The sequence below is a fragment of the Panthera leo genome, chromosome B3 (genome assembly GCF_018350215.1).
Source record: "Panthera leo isolate Ple1 chromosome B3, P.leo_Ple1_pat1.1, whole genome shotgun sequence".
Taxonomy (NCBI): domain Eukaryota; kingdom Metazoa; phylum Chordata; class Mammalia; order Carnivora; family Felidae; genus Panthera; species Panthera leo.
Window position 1 is genome coordinate 134268609 of NC_056684.1, and position 21951 is coordinate 134290559.

Here is a 21951-nt window from a genome sequence, read left to right on the forward strand (position 1 = left end):
AAGGGAAGACATGGTTTCCAGGAGGGAGAAGGGCACCTGGCTGGCTTAGCATGTGGAGCATGTGACACTTGATCTCAGGGTTGTGAGTTCAAGCCCCATGTTGTGTGTGGGGGCTACGTATGTTAAAAAAAAGAAAAAAAAATCAGAGATGCTCCTAATTCCTTCAGCTGACTTGATTTTCTTTATTTGAGCCTCTAAAGCATTTTGACCATACCTCTAATCCTGCTTTTTACTACAATTCTGCTTTATGCTGTTTTATTCCCCTACTAAAATATAAAACCCCAGAGTAAAGAGTGATGGCTTAGCCACCTCTACCCCTAAAAGCACCTACAACAGTTCTTTGCAAAAGGTAACATATAGACATTTTTATAATTATGAAGTACACAAAATGGCTCATTTAAAAATTTAGTTGTTTCAAGATCAAGTCTCCATATACTGTATAATCAAGAAATACTAAAGACTGAGAAATTAAACTAAAAGACAGCAAGAGCCACAGTCAACAAAATCTGTTTAAATCTAGTCCTGGGACGCCTGGGTGGCTCAGTCGGTTAAGGGTCCGACTTCAGCTCAGGTCACGATCTCGCGGTCCATGAGTTCGAGCCCCGAGTCAGGCTCTGGGCTGATGGCTCAGAGCCTGGAGCCTGCTTCCGATTCTGTGTCTCCCTCTCTCTCTGCCCCTCCCCCGTTCATGCTCTGTCTCTCTCGGTTTCAAAAATAAATAAACGTTAAAAAAATTTTTTTTTAAATAAATCTAGTCCTATCATGAAGGGCAGATATTTTTTTATCATCCTCCTGCCTCAGAAACTAAAGAATGGTGACTCAGAAAACAAATTCCATGGCACGACAATATGAAAATCAATACTAAATAAACATCATCATCTATCTTACTCAGTGATTTAGCTCAGTATGGAATCAGATACCTTTTAGTCATCCGAGAAGACATACGGAACTTTCTGGACATCTGCTGCTGTTACCAGAGTCCTATGGCTTAATACAGTTAGATAGTTAATATAGTTATCATTATATAATTTAATTTACTTACCAGTTTTAACTAATAAAATAGTTATTTTAGACATCAGATCTTCCATACATGAAAAAAATTTAAAAATCAGTAATTGCCAAGTTAAAGAAATCCCACCAGGAAAGGACTAAAAATGCAGGCAGCATTCATCTTCAGACAATTTACCCAGAAAATACCCAATTCTGGAGGGTAACACTAACTCTTTTAATATCTTTTAAAATATTAAACCTCTATTTCAAAATGGACATGGTACTTCATATACACTCACTTTTCATAATTCTTTCCTCAACTCAATGTTTCAGCCAAAACTTCAAGCATTTGAAATTGTTGAACAGTCATTTCAGCTGACCCACCAAGAGAACACAAGTAGATGTCTGTTAATTTTATGTGTCAACCTGACTGGCCAGGGGTGCCCAGATTACATGTTATATCTAGGTGTGTCTGAGAGGACGCTTCTGGACAGGATTAGCATTTGCATCACTGGGCTGGGAAAATTTCCCTCCCCAATGTGGGTGGGCATCTTTTGGTCTGCTGAGAACCTGAATAAAATAAAGGGAGATGAAGAAGGAATTGATCCCTTTTTTCCTGCCTCACTGCTGAGCATCTCATATTCTCTTGCCCTCATACTGGGATTCATACCATTGATTCCACTGGTTCTCAAGCCTTCAGGTTCAGACTGAATTATGCTGTTGGCCTTTTTGGGTCTCCAGCCTGTATGACAGATCGTGGGATTTCTTAGCTTCCATAATACATGAGCCAACTTCTCATAATTAAAAAAATATCTATGTTTAAAAATGTATATATACACCTTGTTGGTTCTGTTTCTCTGAAAAAACCCTAATATAGTATACATAGAGACATTTTATCTGGTACTTCCCTCAATATACCCCATCAAATACCAAAAGGAAATAACGTATCCTTTGAAATATTGCTGTCATGATATAAAATAGTGAAATTTACTGAAAATTTCTAAAATCCTTCAAAAATAAACAATTATTTTATTAAACAAACAGTAACAATTTGGGGGGAAATTTTGGGAAATATGGTTTCAGTACAATAGTATCCCAGAAATTCACATAACTATATTTAAGCAGAAGTTCACTTTAGCTTATTTTCAGCTCATAATTACATATGTTCAAAATGCCATTGGTTTCTTCTTAACGGTCTGGTAAATGCTGGAACTGATACACTTCAATGATAATTTCCCTAGGAGGTCTGCTAAAAGAAAAAGTCATGCAAAACCAAATGAAAGCTGAAGAGTGATGTTGTATTTTGACATGGGCTGTAGCTACCTAATTGTATCAATCTGAAAGCTTATACATAAGTAAGCACAGTGTTAGGGATTAGCATTGTATAAACTATCAGCTATCAGTGTGAACCCTTCCATGGCTTTCTCTGGTCATCTAGCACCATTTTGATTCCCTTGTCCTTGTGATAAGTGGGTAAAGGTCAAGAAATACCCGAGTAAAAACAAAGACAAGTGATTTTTGCTTACTATCTCATGTTTTTATTACCAGCTAATGTTTTTTCTCATAATTTGAGTGGCTATTAACAAAAAAGTGTGTTTCTTTCCATATTTCATGTAAAGCTTCAAAGACAACCAGAATATCATCTGTATTCGGTACCTCTTGCACCAGAAAAAGGCTTAAGTAAAACTAATTAAAATATTTGGGAATTTAGTTGTGTCAATACTACTCTAACTGAAAGGTCTTTTAAGTGAAAAGATTTTTTTTTAAATTTTTTTATTTACCTATGATTCTAAGACATGCAAGAAACCAAAAAATCACACTTTCTCTGAAATTATACATTGTATACATATTGCAAAAACATTAAACATTAAATAATTTAAATTGAGTTAAATACATGACTACATATAATAAATTTAGGAATTGGAAGCATTAATAGAACACAAAAAACTGCTCAAATTAAATTCTAGATTTAAAAAAAAAAAAAACAATAAAGTCTGTTATTTATTGTCCAAAAGCCAAAATACCTATTTGGTGGCTATTAAAACAGGTGTATTTGCAGAGGATTTTTAAGGCAGTGAGGCTACTCTGTATGAGACTACAGTGGTGACTATACGACCTTCTGCACTTGTCAAAACTCACAGAATGGACAATACCAGGAGCGAACCCTAAATTTGGGTGATAACACTATGCCAATGTAGGTTCACTGATTTTAGCAAATGTATCATTCTGGTGGGCTATGTTGATGATGAGCAAGGTGTGTGTATGTGGGGGTCAGGGGTACCTGGGAACTCTCTGTACCTTCCTGTCAATTTTGCTGTGAACCTAAAACTGCTCTAAAAAAATAAAGTCATTTGTCTCAAAGATGTAAAACACTACAGTCAAGGTGATTTCCCTTGAAAGTTCACGTGAGTACTGACCAATATTTCATTGTTCACAAATCTCAGAAAATTATTTCCAAATGCACACTGTCAACACCACCAGTATAACATAAACTCTAGGGAACAGAAGCAAAGAACGTGTAAATTAGGCATATTTTGTAGCTTGTGGAGATGATACCTAGGAAAAAAGGAATTAAGGGTTTACTTGAGAAAATCTTAATGAGACATACAGAACATAAGAACTAGAATGAAGAGGGTATTCTATAGCTATACCAAAGTATCTTCTGGTCTAAAATATCACCACCTACCTCCTGGCATGTGTGGACAAGGTAAGAGAGAAAGAAAAATGGAAGACCATGACCACAGAGCAGTTGGTCTACTCATTAGCAAAACTAAAGTCAGACTTGCCAAGATCAAGGAAGGCATTATCTGTTTCTCCAAGCAGCTATTCTTTTAGGGCATAGTTTGCATAGCTGACTAACCTGAAATCAGGCCCACTTACTGACTTCTAGTGAGTTCCTGAGAGAAACTGCAATAGAAAATATGTGCTATATAATGCTATCACGTACAGTTTCTTAAAAAACATGGGAAAATAGCATTGTGGATTATAGAACAAGTAGTTCATATATATATCTCTATATCTATATATCTATAGAGATATATATAAACACTAAAAAAAGGGAAATAATTATCATAAAATATTGAACTTCCTAATTAAGCTCATTTAGTTCTGCTAATTAGGAGGAGCTACATGGAGGATAATCTTATTCCAACTCCAATTAAAACAAAGGGTAAAATATTTGAGGGAGGAAAACACAGCAAAATGTGTACACACAAGGTTTCCAATTAAACTTCAACCTTCTGGTGTTTTCGTTTATTCTTGCCAAAACATAGCGTTCTATATTTGAAGTTTCTCGGAGATAAATAATTTATACAGTGGCAATGTGACGCCTTATGGGTAAGAAGTAAGAAACCTAGGGCACAACTCTTCCCCGAATACCTAAGAGCTGAAGTGGTTCGATGATTCATATTTGTTTTCTGAGAGAAGAGAGGTAGCAAGAGGTAAACAGTTGAGTCAAGATCTAATCAAGAATGACTGGCACTGAAACAGTCAGTAGTAAAGTCTTCTACATGTCTAACAGTACTAACAGAGACTTGATATACTAGATTTTAAATATCTAGGGAAAGCTTTCAAAAAAACCCATAAATGTAAGATAGCAATCACCACCTATGGTTGAAATTCTCATTAATTTTATAATTTATTTAGTTGCCCCAGAAATACTACTCTTTATTTCAGTATTTTGGCATAGTTTTAAAACATCCCTTTTATTTTGGATATCAGATATAAGTCATCCCATTTTCCTTTAATCAAATTTAATTTTCTATAAGATCCATTACACATTACAATTATGACCTCCATAAATAAATTGACAAATGTATTGATTTGTCTCTTTTCATTGGTAGCAAATTGAAATCCTAAGTCTTCTAAAAGAATGTCAAATTCTTCATCAAATTAATGTGTGATGTCTTCAAGATGGATTTAATCTGTGCCACTTGATAACAACCTTTTCTGGATTTGTAATGGTTTCTTTCCACTGATTCACTGCTTCAGTGTTATTACTGTCTTCGCTTATCCAAATCTAGAAAGGAACAGTACAACCATTTAACAGAGTCTGAATTCAAACTGCTAATAACTCTTATGGATGAAAGACGAGTGGAAGTTTGGTTCACGTATTTTCAATTAAACATCTTTCCATTTTTCCAAAATTTTGTTTGATTTCTATTTGAAACGTAAATGTTAAAATACTTAACCTAGTCACCCTGCAGACTGGTTTAGATGAATCAATCCAATTTAAAAATTCAACATGAAAGATTATAAAAATCATTTCTCCCAAAACAGTAATTAGTATCTTTCGTTATTCAATAAGCCTAGGAGCTCAACTTACAATGGATCCTAATCATCTGAAACACTTCTGTGAGGATTAATGGAGACTAATCATGATTTAAGTTAGATTGGTAAGAAATGTCCATTTTAAGCACCTTTTACATTAGATAAAGCTGTGACTTTAATTGAAATCTAAACTAACTTTAGGTAACAGACATGAATGAATTTGAGAAAATTGCAAAGCATTATGCAAATGTAAGACATCACACTGGTTACACACCACAGAGGCAAGGTGGGCAAGGAACCCAAAGCCTGAATTCTCACCTCAGCTTTAGCCCTGCCAAGTGCCGCTACTTCGGAATTAACTTCTGTGAGACGGAGTTTCTAATTCTTTTAAATAAAGACACTGGCGCAGGTCACTGATTTTCAACCTTTCCCCCCTTAATTTCCTGATCTGAAGAACTTTACTTCATATAAAATCTTACAAAGAACCTTAGTATATGATATGAATCAGATAACGCCAGCATGCTCTGGCTGATGTAAGGGTGGGGAGACCTTGAGTCCACATTTGGCTACCCCATCATGATGGCTACTAAGGACACCAGAGAAGCCAGAGGGAACAGACGAACAGCCAGAACCCTTCCAGAATTATTATTCTTAACTGGACTGTCAACCAAGAAAATGGAATCACCAAAAACGTTATGCTGAAAATCACCTGAAATCTCCCATTCCATTCCTACATGATCGCTGAGGCTTAGTGAGATAGGAAGCCTTAACTGAACCCACTTCATAGGCCTCACGGCTTTGAAAAGTATGCTACCTATATGAGTTTTTGAGTCCAAACTCTTTCCCAAGTAGGAATAAATGAAGAACGACAAAACTGTAATTTTTTAAATAAATGTTTTAGGTAAAACACATGAAGAAGTCGGTCAAAAAGTTATTATCAATCTTTGAAAATTCACATGTAATTTAAGGATTTCACATAGGCTGCTAATAACATCTTGTTATCAAGCAGACAGAAGCCTTTAAACCAGTGATGTAGATTTTGGAATTTAAATTCAAGCCAAACAATCATAATTAAGATAAAAGATAATGAGCTACTTTTGGAAACTACAAAGGAAACAAGTCCCTATAGGATTGGCAAGTAAGCAAGTGTTCTGTTGTCTTACACAGATGACTAAAAATTTTTAAATAGATTAATCTAGACACCAATACTATCTAAATACCACCACAACCACTGCTACCACTAATGTTTTCAAATTCAAATCTAACATTCAAGTTTCAAATTCAAATCTAACATTATTCAGTTAATAGCATACAGAGTTAAACATTAAATCGAACAGGACACAGAAAGAAGAAAGTTGGATATCTCCAGCCTTACAAAATCTGATTTAAATACTTAGCGTCAAACTCAACAGTACTGAAAAACTGACCTTTCTTATAGTGTTTACAGCTGAGAAGCTCAGAAATAGACTTATTTCAAGATAAGAAGCCTGATTGCTCAGAAATTCCAACTATTTGTATTAAAGCAAAGTGTGACAAGATTTCATTTTTGTGGCAACATTAAATTTTATGATGCTGAAGAATTTTACTCTATTCAACTTCAATTTTATCCCGTATTCCCTTTGATGACTAACTGCTTTGAGCATACAGAAGTGCAAGCAAAGAATTCAAGATAAAAAATCCCTACTAACCTGCCCCACAAAGTGTCGTCTTCTTACAGAGCTCCGACTGTAAAGCTTAATGAGAAAAATAATTTCTTTTTCATTCTGTCTGAGTGGAAAAATCATAGTTTCTCCCCACTTTACTCTGCCACTGGAGGCCTTCAGTAAGCGTGTCTTCTTCTTATAAATCAACTCTCCTGAACTAAACATTGCCACCTTCACAAAAAAACCTAAACAATAAGAAATTTTGATATGTAAAATTTTATTTTAAATGTCATAAAAGATACATATCTATATGTTATATTTGGTGTGAAAATACAGATAAGCCGCTTCTCAAGATCTGACAAAAAAAAAAAAAAAAAGATCTGACGAGCTCTTGGCATAACGGAAAACATCTCTAGTAAACTTTATAGTTCTCATCACGCTTTACAAAAAACTACAGCAACCTCCAATGAATCTAATCTTTCTCTAACCTGAATGCCATTAAAGACTGGAAACTGGAGGCATACAGGACAGTCAGCAATAGGGCAGCACACACTGAAAAGTATTATACAAAAGAGAGGGGCCAACTCTTTGGACAGCTGGAGGAATTTAGTTCACGGTTTTACACAGATAAAATTCTTTGCTCGAGACTCCTGAGGTTAAACACACACCCACTAGAGAAAATTTACTCTTTAAATAAATGGAGATAGAGAGCTTCCAGTAATGGCAGAATAGTTGTAGAAACTAACCTTCCCATAGATTAAAATTATAAATTCTGGGGAAAAAAAATATAAAAAACAAGTGCACAAGCCATTAAAGATTGACCAAAAGCAGGAAGAAATTGGAGGAGAGTCAGCTTTTACAGATGGGAACTGCACTGGGTAAAATTCAGGTTTATATAACTTTTCCCCTAAGCATACTCCCCCGTCTGCCCCATCTCACTGACACGTGGTCCCTACAGCTCAGGCAGAGAGGGCAGTCTGACTAGTTTGAGTAGTCATGGGATACAGCTGAGGTGGCCAGGGCAGCAAGAGAGTGAGGAGGGAACTTCCAGAAAAAAGGGAGCTGCCAAGTGAGGACCTAGACGGACCATCAGATTTCCAACATGGAGATTATGATAATCCTGATAGCAGTTTTGATCAAAGAAAGACCCTATTAACGTCATAAATAAATTCCATCTGTGGATTTCTACTGATGTCCTTATTTCCTAGAATATTAACCCTATGTAGCCCTGGTAATTTATTCTTTTAATACCACGTTAGATTTTATTTGCTTATTTTTATTTTATGATTTTTCCATCTATCTACATAAGTGGTAACAGTCTAGAGCTATTTTTTGTGTGCACTATCCTTTCTGTTTTGATATCGAGAATATGCTAACCTCATAAAGTTACTTTTTCCATCGTTTTCATGCTTTGGAACAGCTTATATAAAATAGGAATTAAATGTTCCCTGAAAGTTTGGTGGAATCCACCAGTAAAATCATCTTGGCCTGGTGCTTTTATTAGAGGAAATTCTTTAACTACCTACACATGGTTATCATTTTATTCAGATGCTCTCCCTCTTTTGCAGTGAATTTCAACAATTTTCTTCTCCAAAAATCAATTATTTTACAGAGATGTTCAAATGAATTGATATAGTTATAAATGGGGTTGTCTTATTTATTATTGAACCACCTTCAAATTTGAAATGTTATCTTCTTCCTTGTGCCTGTTTTCTTTATTTTTTGCTCGATCCAATTTACTGTAGGTTTGTCTATTTTACTGATCTTTTCGAAGAAACAGTTTTTGGCTTTATTGATTATGTCTTTTGCTGTTGTCTCCGTATCTATCAACTTTGGCTTTACCTTTAATTCCTTACCTCTACTTTCCTTTGTGTTTGCTGTTTTTTTCCTAACTTCCTGAGCTGAATGGTCACTTGCGTTTATTTTCAGACATCCACTGCTTTTTGCCCACCTGCAGGGATCTTCTCTTCTTGTAGCCGAATAAAGGAGCACTCTTACCCCACTCTTAGCCCTTAGGGAGGACTGACTTCACACCTCCAGCTCTAGGAACAGCCATATAAACCAGGCCTATGCAACCAAAACATCAGAGCCCCTTCTGGTGCCCAAAGGCACAGGGAAGGAAAAGTGTTTCAAGGTTTATGTGTGATATTTTCTGGGGGTTTTTTGAATTAAGTTTCTAGTTAGCAGAATACTCAACAATGGGCATAGACCTAGAGAAAAGACAAATTATCTAGGCTGGTGAAATATATCTGACAGTCCTCTGGACACTCAACCTATATAAACTAATGACCCAAATAAGGAATAGCATCAAATGGATAAAAATCCAAGAGACTATGGAGTAGACACATGGCTAAAATCTGAAATCCAATAAAGTAATTTTAAGTTAAAAGGTAAGTATTTAAGTTAAATAACAAAAGTATGATTTTAATTTCCATTGTTAAGAAATATAGGAAAAACTAGCTTTGACTAATATTTTCCGAAGATTTCACTTTGAACCACAGATATACTTACTCAAAGTGAGAGGTGATGAACAGCTTGGAAGGTATTGTGCCTCGAGAATCTGTAACTGAATTCTGCTATTTACTGCTTGAAAACAAGTCCCCAATTCAAGTTCTGCATGGCAAACCTAGGTATCAAAAAAGTACCATTTGATAATTAAGAATAAAGTTTTGGAGATATTTCAAAAATTCAAAAGCAAAGAGCTACAATTTTAAGTTTTGAAAGCGATGCCTTTTATTAACACACAAAATTATGATAGAAAATATGGTTAGGATAAATGCATGGATTCTGTAAATATGAGGTACTCACTTTCACGGATTCTGAAAAGCCAAGTTAAACCTACATACTTGATCCTTCAAAACCAGGGAGGTCAAAAGATATTTCAAATTGAAAACAAATGAAATTCTTCAGCAGTTTTTGTAAAGAAAATGTCCATGAAATAAACACCAAAAAAGGCCACTTTCAAAACATTTAGTCATTTGAATTGTTTTTAAGAATACATAAACTATAATGAAAAGCTTCATATATAAGAACCACCATCATTTTTTCTGACTATAGACACAGCAGTAGATGCTACCCAGATTAGAAGATTTGAAGACAAAGGATTACTACAAGGAATAAATGTGTAGGTTAAGAGCTGAATTACTATGCTGAATGAGAGCCAGCCAAGAAAGTTGGCAAAAAGGAAGCTAATGAAAGCGACGGAGGCAGTAAATAATAAGGAAAAGGTCAAAGAAAACCTGAGGCAAACAATGAAATGAAGGAGATTCAGAGGGGAAAAAGTTAAAATGTGCTCTTCTGTAGCACTGACTAAAGAAGAAAGTTAGTAATCCGTGAGATGGAACACAAGCCAGCCTACTTATGTGGATTTCAAAGTCCCTGGAGTAAAAAATCAAGGAGAGAAACACAAAGTCATCCAAACAGAAAAATACTACTGTTCACATGTTGAGAAGAAAGAACATCAGGTTAACAGACCTCCCTGGGGCCCAGCACAGACAGGCACAAAAATCTTTGTGAGTATGGATTCCAACAAAGCTACAGAATGGCTGAATGACACTTGATGAAGAGATTTGTATTTGATAATTACCGAGTATTCCCCAACCATTGGCACATAACTCACTGAAAAAGAACCTTTCCATGTATCTGCCATCGACTGAATCATGGACATTTCCTTCAAGACAGGATTTGGCATTTTAAAATTGCTCATGCCAGGATTAAAAAGATGTGTACATGTGTCTACACACACACACACACACACACACACACACACACACACACGCACAGTGGAATATTACTCAGCGATAAAAAAGAATGAGATCTTGCCATGTGCTACAATGTGGATGGACCCAGAGGGTATCATGCTTAGTGAAATAAGATACAGACAAATATTGTATGATGATACTCATATGTGGAACCTAAATAACAAAACAAACAAACAGACTTTCACATACAGAGAACCAACTGGTGGTTGCCAGGAGGGAGGTGAGTGAGGGGATGGGTGAAGTAGATAAAGGGGATTAAGAGGTGCAAACTTCCAGTTATAAAATAAAGAAGTCATGGAGATGAAAAGTACAGCATAGGGAATATAGTCAGGAATACTATAATAGCACTACATGTGACAGATGGTAACTACACTTACTGTGGTAAACAGAGTAATGTACAGAATCACTGAATCATTATGGTGTATACCTGAAGCTAATGTAACACTGTATGCCAATTATACCTGGATTTAAGAGGGTTTCTGGGGGTGGGGGAGAGGGGAAAGTGGGTAATGGGCATTGAGGAGGGTACCTGTTGGGATGAGCGCTGGGTGTGGTAGGGAACCAATTTGACAACAAATTATATTTAATAAATAAGTAAATAAAAATTTTAAAATTAAATTGGTCATGACATAAATCGAGAGCGAGGCAGTGAAAAGTGAACCACTTTAAAGTATAGACTCAACTGTCAAGGTTAGACTCCCCCTTGAAAAGTCTAAAATGATGATCAAACTTGTCTATTTTGGCAACAAATGCTGAATTCTAATAAAAAAGTGAAAGTACTATTTTTGCTTTTATAATCAGAGTTTAAGAATGGATTAATAAATCTTTTTTGGTAGCCATATATAAAACGGAGCTCTTTCTTATTTAAAAAAATGCTGCTGTTCTTGGCGTTTAAAAAAATAGATTAAATACAGTTGCTTGGGGTGCTCGGTGGCTCGGTCGGTTGAGAGCACGACTCCGGAGTTTGGCCCGGGTCGTGATCTTCCAACTGTGAGACTCTGTGCTGACAGTGCAGAGCCTGCTTGGGACTCTCCCTCTCCCTCTCTCGCTGCCCCTCCCCTGCTGGCGCTCTCTCAAAATAAATAAATAAACATTAAAAAAACAACGACAGCTATTTATTATTTACAAAACACCAAGGAAACTATGGGTAAAATTTTTTTGTTATTATGGTTCTGTGTCCACAATGTAACAACACTTATGAAAACACCTGAAGGTGGCAAAACTTCCCTCAGTGTTACACACTTGTAGAGCTCACTCTCACAAAACAAAGCCGCGCTTGGCAAAGGTTTGCTATTTCTAATTTGCCAGTGTCATTTCTGAATTCAACTTATTTATTATGTTCCAGGACATTAATTCAGATTGTGAAAAACTATTCAAAGTGGTTTTCAATGTCCCTATAACCGAAAAATTAAAATTCCAATCAGGGCACCTGGGTGGCTCAGTCAGTTAAGTGTCCAACTCTTGACTTCGGCTCAGGTCATGATCTCAGTTTGTGGGATTGAGGGTGGCGTCAGGCTCTGAGCTGACAGCACAGGACTTGCTTAGGATTCTCTCTGTCGCTCTCTCTCTGCGCCTCTCCCCAGCTCGTGCACACTGTGCATGCTCTCTCTCTCCCAAAATAAATAAACTTTTAAAAAATAATAAAATAAAATAAAATACCAATCAATTAGCACGTATAAAGTGCATTTTTTTTTTTAACGTTTATTTATTTTTGAGACAGAGAGAGACAGAGCATGAATGGGGGAGGGACAGAGAGAGAGGGAGACACGGAATCGGAAGCAGGCTCCAGGCTCCGAGCCATCAGCCCAGAGCCTGACGCGGGGCTCGAACTCACGGACCGCGAGATCGTGACCTGAGCTGAAGTCGGATGCTCAACCGACTGAGCCACCCAGGCGCCCCTAAAGTGCATTTTTAATGGCCACAAAACTATGGAAGATACATGATCTCTAATCCTGCAACATGTATCCTTTTTTAAAGAAAAGAAAACTTTCCAAGCCTTCCTTGAATCGTTGTTGAAAGTGAAAAGCATAGTTAGAGAAAACCATGATCTGGTGATCTCTGAGAATATCTTCTTGAGGGGAAGTGACATATGGTAGAGCTCGTCCTGGAATCGATGCTTCTGTTCAAATCCTGGCTCGCCAACTACCGGCTGGAGGAAATCATGCAAGTGCTTTGGTGTGTCGGTGCCCTCAGTAGGGATACCGAGAGCAGAAAGCTCATAGATTTGAGTGTGAGCATTAAATCACCTAACACCACATCAGTTGTATGTAAGGCTCTGTAAATAAAAATCTCATCTTTTCCGCATTATTCAACACAGAGACTTGGGTTCTCAAATAAATACTTACGTTACTATTTGTCAGGGTCAAGAACTCTCTACTAAGACGTTAGCTCTACATGAAAGTTCTGCTGTGTGTGGTGGCATAATTGTCACCGTGGAGGATGGGTGTGAAAGTCCGGCTCTGTCAACTAGAATATCAATTTTCCTCCTTGACACAGGAAACAAAGCATACTATTTTTGCATTGGCCAATAATATGAAACATTCACACTAATATAAACCCACTGGTCCAATATAGCCCCTAAGTTCTTCTTTCAGGCCATCAATCTTTTTGTACCCCTAGGACCTAACACACAGCAGATACACAATTTTTGCAAGACCTCTAAAACATGAAGTAATTTGGTAGAAACTTAGCCAAAATCACTCATTCAGATTCTCCAAGGCAGATAAGATTATAACAACTCAATTCTCCAGAAAATACCTTTGCTGAGTTATCTTCTGATATACTCTACTCGTCTTTAAAGTTTAGTAAATGAATTATCCATTTGAATAATATATTTTGTGCCTTCTGTAAACTATGGTTGCAGCTTAAGGTCTACCAAACCTAGTTTCAAAGATGCAAGTGACAAACTCCTTGTCACAGTTACAAAGCAAATTTCCGACATTTAAACAGAATATAAAAATAATCTAATATAGCATGCTTCCGTTTAATCATTTATTCTTTCATTCCTACCTACGTACCAACGGTCAATACCAAGAATATAATTAGGCCCTTGCTAAGAACACAGTAAAACATAAAGAAAACGGATGGAAGCTTGAGCCTTGTTTTGTTTAAACCAAGTAACTGAATTCTAAGTTGTAATAAATACCGTACAGAGAACACATTGGAGATGGAGACAGAAAATAATAGACAAGAAAGAACTATCTAAAAATTTCACTTCTTGATCACTTATAAAAATCCTTTTTTATTTTTTAATCTCTACTTTAATTCCCTTCTAATTTGCTGGTTCTCAAGCCAGAGTGCAGAGTAGAATCACCTGGGAAGTTTCTAAAAACTACAGATGCTTCTTCATCAAAATAAAAAGCTTCTGCACAGTGAAGGAAACAATAACCAAAATTAAAAGGCAACTGACAGAATGGGAGAAGATACTTGCAAATGACGTTATCAGATAAAGAGTTAGTATCCAAAATTTATACAGAACTCACCAAACTCAACACCCCCCCCCAAAAAAAAATAATCCAGTGAAGAAATGGGCAAAAGACATGAATAGACACTTCTCCATAGAAGACATCCAGATGGCCAACCGACACATGAAAAAACGCTCAACATCACTCATCATCAGGGAAATACAAATCAAAACCACAACAAGATACTACCTCACACTTGTCAGAATGGCTAACATTAACAACTCAGGCAACAACAGATGTTGGCAAGGATGTGGAGAAAGAGGATCTCTTTTGCACTGCTGGTGGGAATGCAAACTGGTGCAGCCACTCTAGAAAACAGTATGGAGGTTCCTCAAAAAATTAAAAATAGAACTACCCTATGACCCAGCAATTGCACTACTAGGTATTTATCCAAGGGATACAGGTATGTGTTTTGAAGGGACACACGCACCCCAATGTTTATAGCAGCACCATCAACAATAGCCAAAGTATGAAAAGAGTCTAAATGTCCATCGATGGATGAATGGATAAGGAAGATGTGGGATACAAATACAATGGAGTATTACTCGGCAATCAAGAAGAATGAAATCTTTCCCTTTGCAACTATGTGGATGGAACTAGAGGGTATTATGCTAAGCGAAATTATTCAGAGAAAGACAAATATCATATGACTTCACTCATATGAGGACTTTAAGATATAAAACAGATGAACATAGGGAAGCAAAAATAACATAAACACAGGGAGGGGGACAAAACATAAGAGACTCTAAAATACAGAGAACAAACAGAGGGTTGCTAGAGGGGTTATGGGAGGGGGGATGGGCTAAATGGGTAAGAGGCATTAAGGAATCTACTCATGAACACACTGTTGCACTCTATGCTAACTTGGATGTAAATTATAAAAAATAAATAAATTATAGAAAAAAAAAACAACTATAGATGATTCTGGCCTCCCACCTCCCATCTCCCCCCACCCTCTCCACCCCCCACCAAATTCTGATTTAATGTGTAGCCAGGATAAGAACCACTTTAAGTCACATTAAATATTTTTGAAGGCAGGTAAAATATAAATCCTATATAAATTTAAAATTACATACAGGCTTGGCCTTATAAAAGCTTATAAAGATTTAAAGATTAAAAAATTTCTATAACTGTTATCCTGACACAGAAACTATATAAGTAAATTATTAGGGATTTCTAAACAATTTTAAGATAGTGTTCAGCTGGCTAGTTGAGAGAAACAAATTATCAGGTCTCAAAAATCAATCAGCACTACAGATAATCAAGTTCTTTACAAAAACAGACAAACTAGCTGTTAAGAACCTCCTTTCTACCCAATTTATGGATAGATATTGAGCTTGCTCATGATTAAAATCACTTTCCTAATCTCTTTTAAGGCACTCTTTTTTTTTTTTTTTTTTTTTTTAAGTAGGCTTCACACCCAGCCTGGAGTCCAGTGCTGGGCTCAAACTCATGACCTGAGATCAAGACCTGAGTTGAGGGGCGCCTGGGTGGCGCAGTCGGTTAAGCGTCCGACTTCAGCCAGGTCACGATCTCGCGGTCCGTGAGTTCGAGCCCCGCGTCAGGCTCTGGGCTGATGGCTCGGAGCCTGGAGCCTGTTTCCGATTCTGTGTCTCCCTCTCTCTCTGCCCCTCCCCCGTTCATGCTCTGTCTCTCTCTGTCCCAAAAATAAATAAAAAACGTTGGAAAAAAAATTTTAAAAAAAAAAAAGACCTGAGTTGAGATCAAGAGTCAGATGCTTAACCAACTGAGCCACCCAGGTGACCCAACAGAATTTTTTTTTTTAAGGCAATCTTGTTTGAATTTGGAATTTATGATTCCCAACTTTCTTTCTTGCTCTTCCTAAATTATCAGCTATAAAAGAAATTTTTAAAAACTTAATAAAATGATTCCTAACTTCAGGATGATTTTCCTGAAGTATAAAATATGAAACATTAATAAAAATGTCCTAGGAGAAGGTAACCCTAAGGTTATTTTTCAATGGAGAAAGCAAAGGGTCTCTGTTAACCTTTTATCACTTATGTAAAAAGCCTTATTAAACAATGACATCATTATTATTACTATTATTATTGCTTCTTGAGAGCCTTCCCGATCCTCTAATATATTCTAGAGTGTTCAAGTTATACCCCAACAGAAGGTCATCCACAAAATAATTCTTAAAGAATAAAACACTTTTATAGTGATACTACTATCACTTACAGAAATTTTTGAAGGTGGCGTTATATCCAAAGAGTAATCCATCTCCTGTGTGCTAAGAGCTCTGAGTGACAGTGAGCATTCTCCAATGGTTTTCTTCCTGGGTGTCTGGGTTTGAATCTTAAATACAAGCCTTACGGTTTGTAGACTTTGGAGTTTAATAGCAAATACAAAAGTTTCCATAAATTCAATACTCTAAAAAAAAAATGCAGGAAAATAATATAAAATATATAAATAAAAGGACTGAAAAAGAGATGATATGGCAATACCAAAGAAATGAAAATAACATTTTATAATCTAGGAAAGGAAGATCTAATTTTTTACAACAAAAAAATATCTTTCAGTGTAAATTAAGATGACAATGACCATGAGTTGTTTTTCCAGAATTTATCCTGGATACTGCCTTTCTTAATGTCACAAATTATCTATCTATCTATCTATCTATCTATCTATCTATCTAAAACATCCCAAATAAGATTTTTTATTTGTCACCATTAAATGTCTGAATTTTAAACAGATTCTTGGACTGGTGGTTCATATCTATCAGCTCATTCAACTTTAGCACAACTTTAGCATCCCCAGTAGCTTTTCCAGAACCACTACCTTCACCATGAAGCTCCATGAGCTTTCCCAATTCAAGCTTGGGCTTCTTCAGCATTTTTACTTTTCTAACAAAGACATCAGGGAGTGGATAAATAGACTGACAAGCCTTCTCTATGTCTTTTCTGATGCTGTCTGGAATCAATTTATTGACCACTTGTTTCAAGTCACTTGTCTGCAACTCTCAGGTCATGATTTCCATCATCTTTTTCCGAATTTGGCGGGCCTGTTGGTACTGAGCATAAGAGGTCTTCCGAATCTGATTGTTGTGTTTTTTAGTAAAACCGACACAAAAGAGACGAAGCAAATACCCGTTGGGAGTCTTGACATCAACGTGAGCTTCAATCATCGGTCTGCCATTTTTTGACCATGGAGCACATTTTGTCCCAGGTAAGATCCATGCCATGGAAATTAGTCAGGCAGTTTTTTCCCTGAACATCTTCAGTAATTAGCTTGAATTTCCTAAATGGAACTTCATCATTCTGCAGATCAGCAAGGCTTACTTCAAACACACGACCCTTAAGGCCATCAGATGTGATTTTGGTTCCTTGAGTTCTCATGACTAGTGTTTTTCCAATATTTCTTATATTAAACATTGCTGGTGCTTTTACATCATACCAATCTTTCTTTGAAAATGGATCAACCACTTTCTTCTTGGCTCCCTTTTTGCCACCTTCCATAAGACACTTGTTCTTGCCTACCGCGATGGCACTGCTCAGGGAGCCAAAAGGGCGGAAGTCACAAATTATCCTTTTAATTACTAAGGGATTCAGGTCAATATCAACACCAACTTTAGCAGAATATAGCTTTTCTCCTTTTTGAAAACTGGGTTTGTTTTCCATCTTTGGTTCTGGGGCCTCATTCCTGCTATCCACCGCAATTTTTCAACAGTAAGTGGTTCAAGAATCTCACATGTGCTCTCTCAGGAAGTACCCCAAATCTATCCATTCACATTAAGAGACCTAAATTATTTCTATTCTTTTTTCTAATGTTCTTCCCACCTACCTTGGGATTTGATTTCACTTTTAGTGATGTTTGTTCCACTCTCTCCAATCTGAAAATCAATCTCCTTAAAAAGTCCTATCTTCTCTCATTAGCATCCAGTCCAGGCAGCAAGTCAGTGTTTTTCATGCTCAGAATATTTTCCCAAATGTTCTTTTTGTTACTTTTAATATTTTGTTATTCTAACATCTTCTTGACACTAGACTGATTTTCGCTATACACTTCCTTCTTCCCATCTTTACTGCTTTCGTTTGAAAAGGAGTTTTGGTTTTTTTTTTTTTTTCCTTTTGAAAAGACAAGATATCTGATCTGGGTAACTAAAATCAGTATCTTAGATACGGTGCCCAAATTTTCACTTTTATTGTAATTGCTTATGTCTGTATAATCAAAATTGTTTCTGAGAGCCTCCCAACCACCAGAGCTATCTTTTTCTCTCAGAGTCTCAACCACAGGACCACACCAACAATATAGTATACATAAAATGTTTAATTTTTAAATTGAGATGCAATGAGATTACACATGAAGTAATAAGTGTGTTGGCTGACTTCACATTTTGCTATAATAGAGGTAAACAAGTTGATAAATAGTAATAAATCTTAAAAGTAAGATCCCATGGCAACTTTAATGTAAGAACAATTTTTCCTAACTTTTCCTAAGTTAACTCACAGTTTCATTTGAAAATCAGAAAGTGAAATTGTTTAATTCAGGAAGGATTCATTTTGAGTGTCAGCATCATAACCAATTAAAATTTATTTCCATCTAGACTTTCTAAAAGGCATATTTTCAGTGTGAGATACTAATACATATAAACCAACTTTGATTACTATCTTTTTACTTAAGAGCATTTTTCCATGTCCTTAAAAATTCTACCTAAAAATTTTCTACAGCTGCCCAGTATTCTATCACACAGTGTTATGGTTTAAATTTGGCCTCCAAAAGATATGCTGAAGTTCTAACCCCCAGTAACTCAGAATGTGACCTTCTTTGGAAATAGGGTCTTTGAAGATGTAGCTAGTGACGTTAAGGTGAGGTCATCCAGGAGTAGGTGGACTGCCAATCTACTAGGACTAGAGTCCTCGTAAGAAGGCGGCCACATGAAGACACAGTGACAGAAGGAAAATGCCATGGGAAGATGGAAGCATGAAACAAAGTCAAGGAATGACTCAGACTGCTAACCATTACCAGGGGCTTGGAGAGTGGCATGGAACAGATTTTTCCCTCGCTGCTGAAGGAAAGAACCAACACTAATGACATCTTGATTTCAGACTTACTCTAAAACTGTGGGAGAGAAAATTCTGTTGCTCTAGGCCATCCAGTTTGTGGTACTTTGTTACAGCAACCAGAGGAAACTCATACACATGGTATATATACCATGAATTTTCTCAACCGATCCCCTATTAAGACACGTAGATAGTTTCCAACTTTTCCCCTATGAACAAAACTGCCAAGAATACTTTACACATTTTTTATTTGCCTTTTAAACTCCTTCCATGGAACACATTCCAAGTAGAATTACTATGTAAAAGCACATAAATATTTCAAGGTTTCGATGTGTTTTGTCAAAATAATTTCCAGAAAGTTCTATATTCTAGAGTATTTATGAATTTTTTTCTTCATTTTAATAAGCAAAGAAAAAAAGAGAGAAAGCAATATGCAATTTAAATTCATATTTCTATAATTACTAGTGAGAGTAAATTTTTTCATGGTATTAGTCATTTGAGAAACCTTATTTTTAAATTATATGTACTTACAGAAAACACCTTTCATTGGCATGGAAAAACACTAACCTCTCAACATGTATCAGGAGACAAAAATGAAGATGTATTTAAACTAATGTGAAATCTGAAATCTATAAAACCAAAGTCAGGATAAGTCTTCCAGTTATAATAGCTGGAAGTATTTAAAAGAAATTTATTGCAATCATGCAATTATTTCACAAAGCCAAAGCAGGGTAGGAGGAGGGACGATAAAAATACAGACATTTATTTTCCTTTCATACAAGAAAAACAGTCTTCTTAGATATTGTTTATCTTGTACATACTTTAGTGATTAAGATTTTCTTTTTAGGGGTGCCTGGGTGGCTCAGTCAGTTAAGCGTCCAACTCTAGATTTCAGCTCAGGTCATGATCATGCGGTTTGGGAATTCAAGTCCCACATCTGGCTCTGCATTGGCAGTGTGGAGCAGTGTGGGATTCTCTCTCTCTCTCTCTCTCTCTCTCTCTCCCTCTCTCTCTCTCTCTCTCTCTCTGCCCCTCTCCAGCTCATTCTCTCACTCTCTCGCAAATTAAATAAACTTAAAAAAAAAGAAAGATTTTCTTTTTAAATACATCTTAATATTGGACACTGATGTATCAAATATTTTTAAGGCTCAAAATTATCTTTAAAAAGCAAGAGGTATATAATTTGCAATTTCCCCCCCAAAAACACTTTCTTATTCCAATTTTTTAAGTGGTTTAGAGTGACAAATACGAAAAAAAAAAACCCATAAAAAGAAATTAAAACAAAAACAGCCACTTACATTACAGCCTTCCTTTGCTGAAGATTTGAAATGCACTGGTTTGGGCAATGTTAGTATTCCTTTTATAGAAATAGTAGGAGTGTCTCCACAACTAGAAGGCCAACTTAAATCTTTGCACTAAAAAAATTGAAAATACAGATTGAATTTTATAAAGGACTCTGACAATGCAAATATTTGATGTATTTCTTGAGTTAATGACTTAAATACAAACTATAAAAGTAAACTAATCTACTGAGCTCTCGTTTCATCTACATTGAAATAATTTGACATTTAATGTTCTAGACATCGTATCAATCTCCTTCTTGAGGTTAAAACCATAATTCCATCATACCTACAGATTTATTTTCTTTACTCTTTACTAAATACAGTTTTCTGCAAAATGTTACAGAATCCTAAATTCCAAAGAAAGTATTGTCCCATTCCCCATTGAGCAGTAGATGCTTATAGTGAAAATATTCAGTTTTGTAAGCAAAGTTGGTATTAACTAAGTTAACTTACCTGTAAAACTGTGATCCAGATCTGCTCTACTGAAGAATTATAAAACACTTTCACATTCAATCTCCCAAAATCTCTTTCATCTCCTGACAGAGTAATTGTATCTGAATTGTAAAAGACAGGGACATTTGAAATGTTATGCAATCCTTCTAATCCAATCATGCTTTGATACAATCCAATTTTTTTTAATGTTTTCATTTATTATTGAGACAAAGAGAGGCAGAGCATGAGCAGGGGAGGGGCAGGCAGAGAGGGAGACACAGAATCCGAAGCAGGCTCCAGGCTCCAAGCTGTCAGCACAGAGCCCGACACGGGACTCAAACTCACGGACTACGAGATCATGACCTGAGCTGAAGTCGGGCGCTCAACCGACTGAGCCACCCAGGCGCCCCGATACAATCCAGTTTTAAGAGTACAACTGAAAAATGGCAAAATTACTCTTTTAAATTGCCACTTTAATAAGACAAAAATGACACATCAACGTTTTATATCAGGGGAAGGCATGCTGTAAAAAGTGCCTGGCTTAAGAACTTAACCCAAGTATAGCATGAGATTTAAGTTAAAACTAAGATAAACTTTCCCACAAAAAAATGATATGGCTTTAATCCTACATGCTGCCGGAAGTTCCTTCACTAGTATACTTTATATCAAACAAACAAGATGTGTGCAACTGCTATGCCTTTTTTAAAGATGCATTCATGCCCGAACACAAAAAGTGGGCCATCTAATCTGAGTATTCATATGCCGGTAACATGGATACAACCATCTAGAGTTTTCCTTTTTTACCTTATCAACTATATGTTCAAATTACGACATGGTAGAATTCATTCCCTTCAGAATATAAAAAGAAGGTTCTTTACTCCTTACCCAGGCTTCTGTTACTCCCCTGGGAGTTCTTCCTGGAAGAAGAGCTGCTAGGCACACTGGACAGGGAATCATGTCTCTACAGATAAAATTGGTCTCTAGTCAGATATCACACAGCAAAGTTCAAGGATCTGAAACTTATGCCCCAA

General features: G+C 36.3%; 1 protein-coding gene and 1 pseudogene across 4 annotated transcripts in view; both read right to left on the bottom strand.

Annotated features, from left to right (window-relative positions):
- Nucleotides 1-2007: 2007 nt before the first annotated feature.
- TC2N (tandem C2 domains, nuclear) overlaps nucleotides 2008-21951 on the bottom strand; it is a 44926-nt gene continuing 24982 nt past the window's right edge. For 2 of the 4 annotated variants that reach the window (XM_042944106.1, XM_042944105.1), the window contains 7 exons: nucleotides 21806-21881; nucleotides 20942-21042; nucleotides 20444-20560; nucleotides 16327-16518; nucleotides 9414-9528; nucleotides 6948-7147; nucleotides 2008-5008 (listed from right to left, as the gene is read on the bottom strand). In XM_042944106.1, coding sequence (XP_042800040.1) covers nucleotides 4898-5008; nucleotides 6948-7147; nucleotides 9414-9528; nucleotides 16327-16518; nucleotides 20444-20560; nucleotides 20942-21042; nucleotides 21806-21881 — 912 coding nt within the window. In that variant the 3' untranslated portion in view covers nucleotides 2008-4897. Of the gene's footprint in view, nucleotides 5009-6947; nucleotides 7148-9411; nucleotides 9529-16326; nucleotides 16519-20443; nucleotides 20561-20941; nucleotides 21043-21805; nucleotides 21882-21951 lie in introns of those variants that run through there. The other 2 variants (XM_042944108.1, XM_042944107.1) reach the window with 2 other exon arrangements.
- LOC122223061 lies at nucleotides 16784-18246 on the bottom strand (annotated as a pseudogene).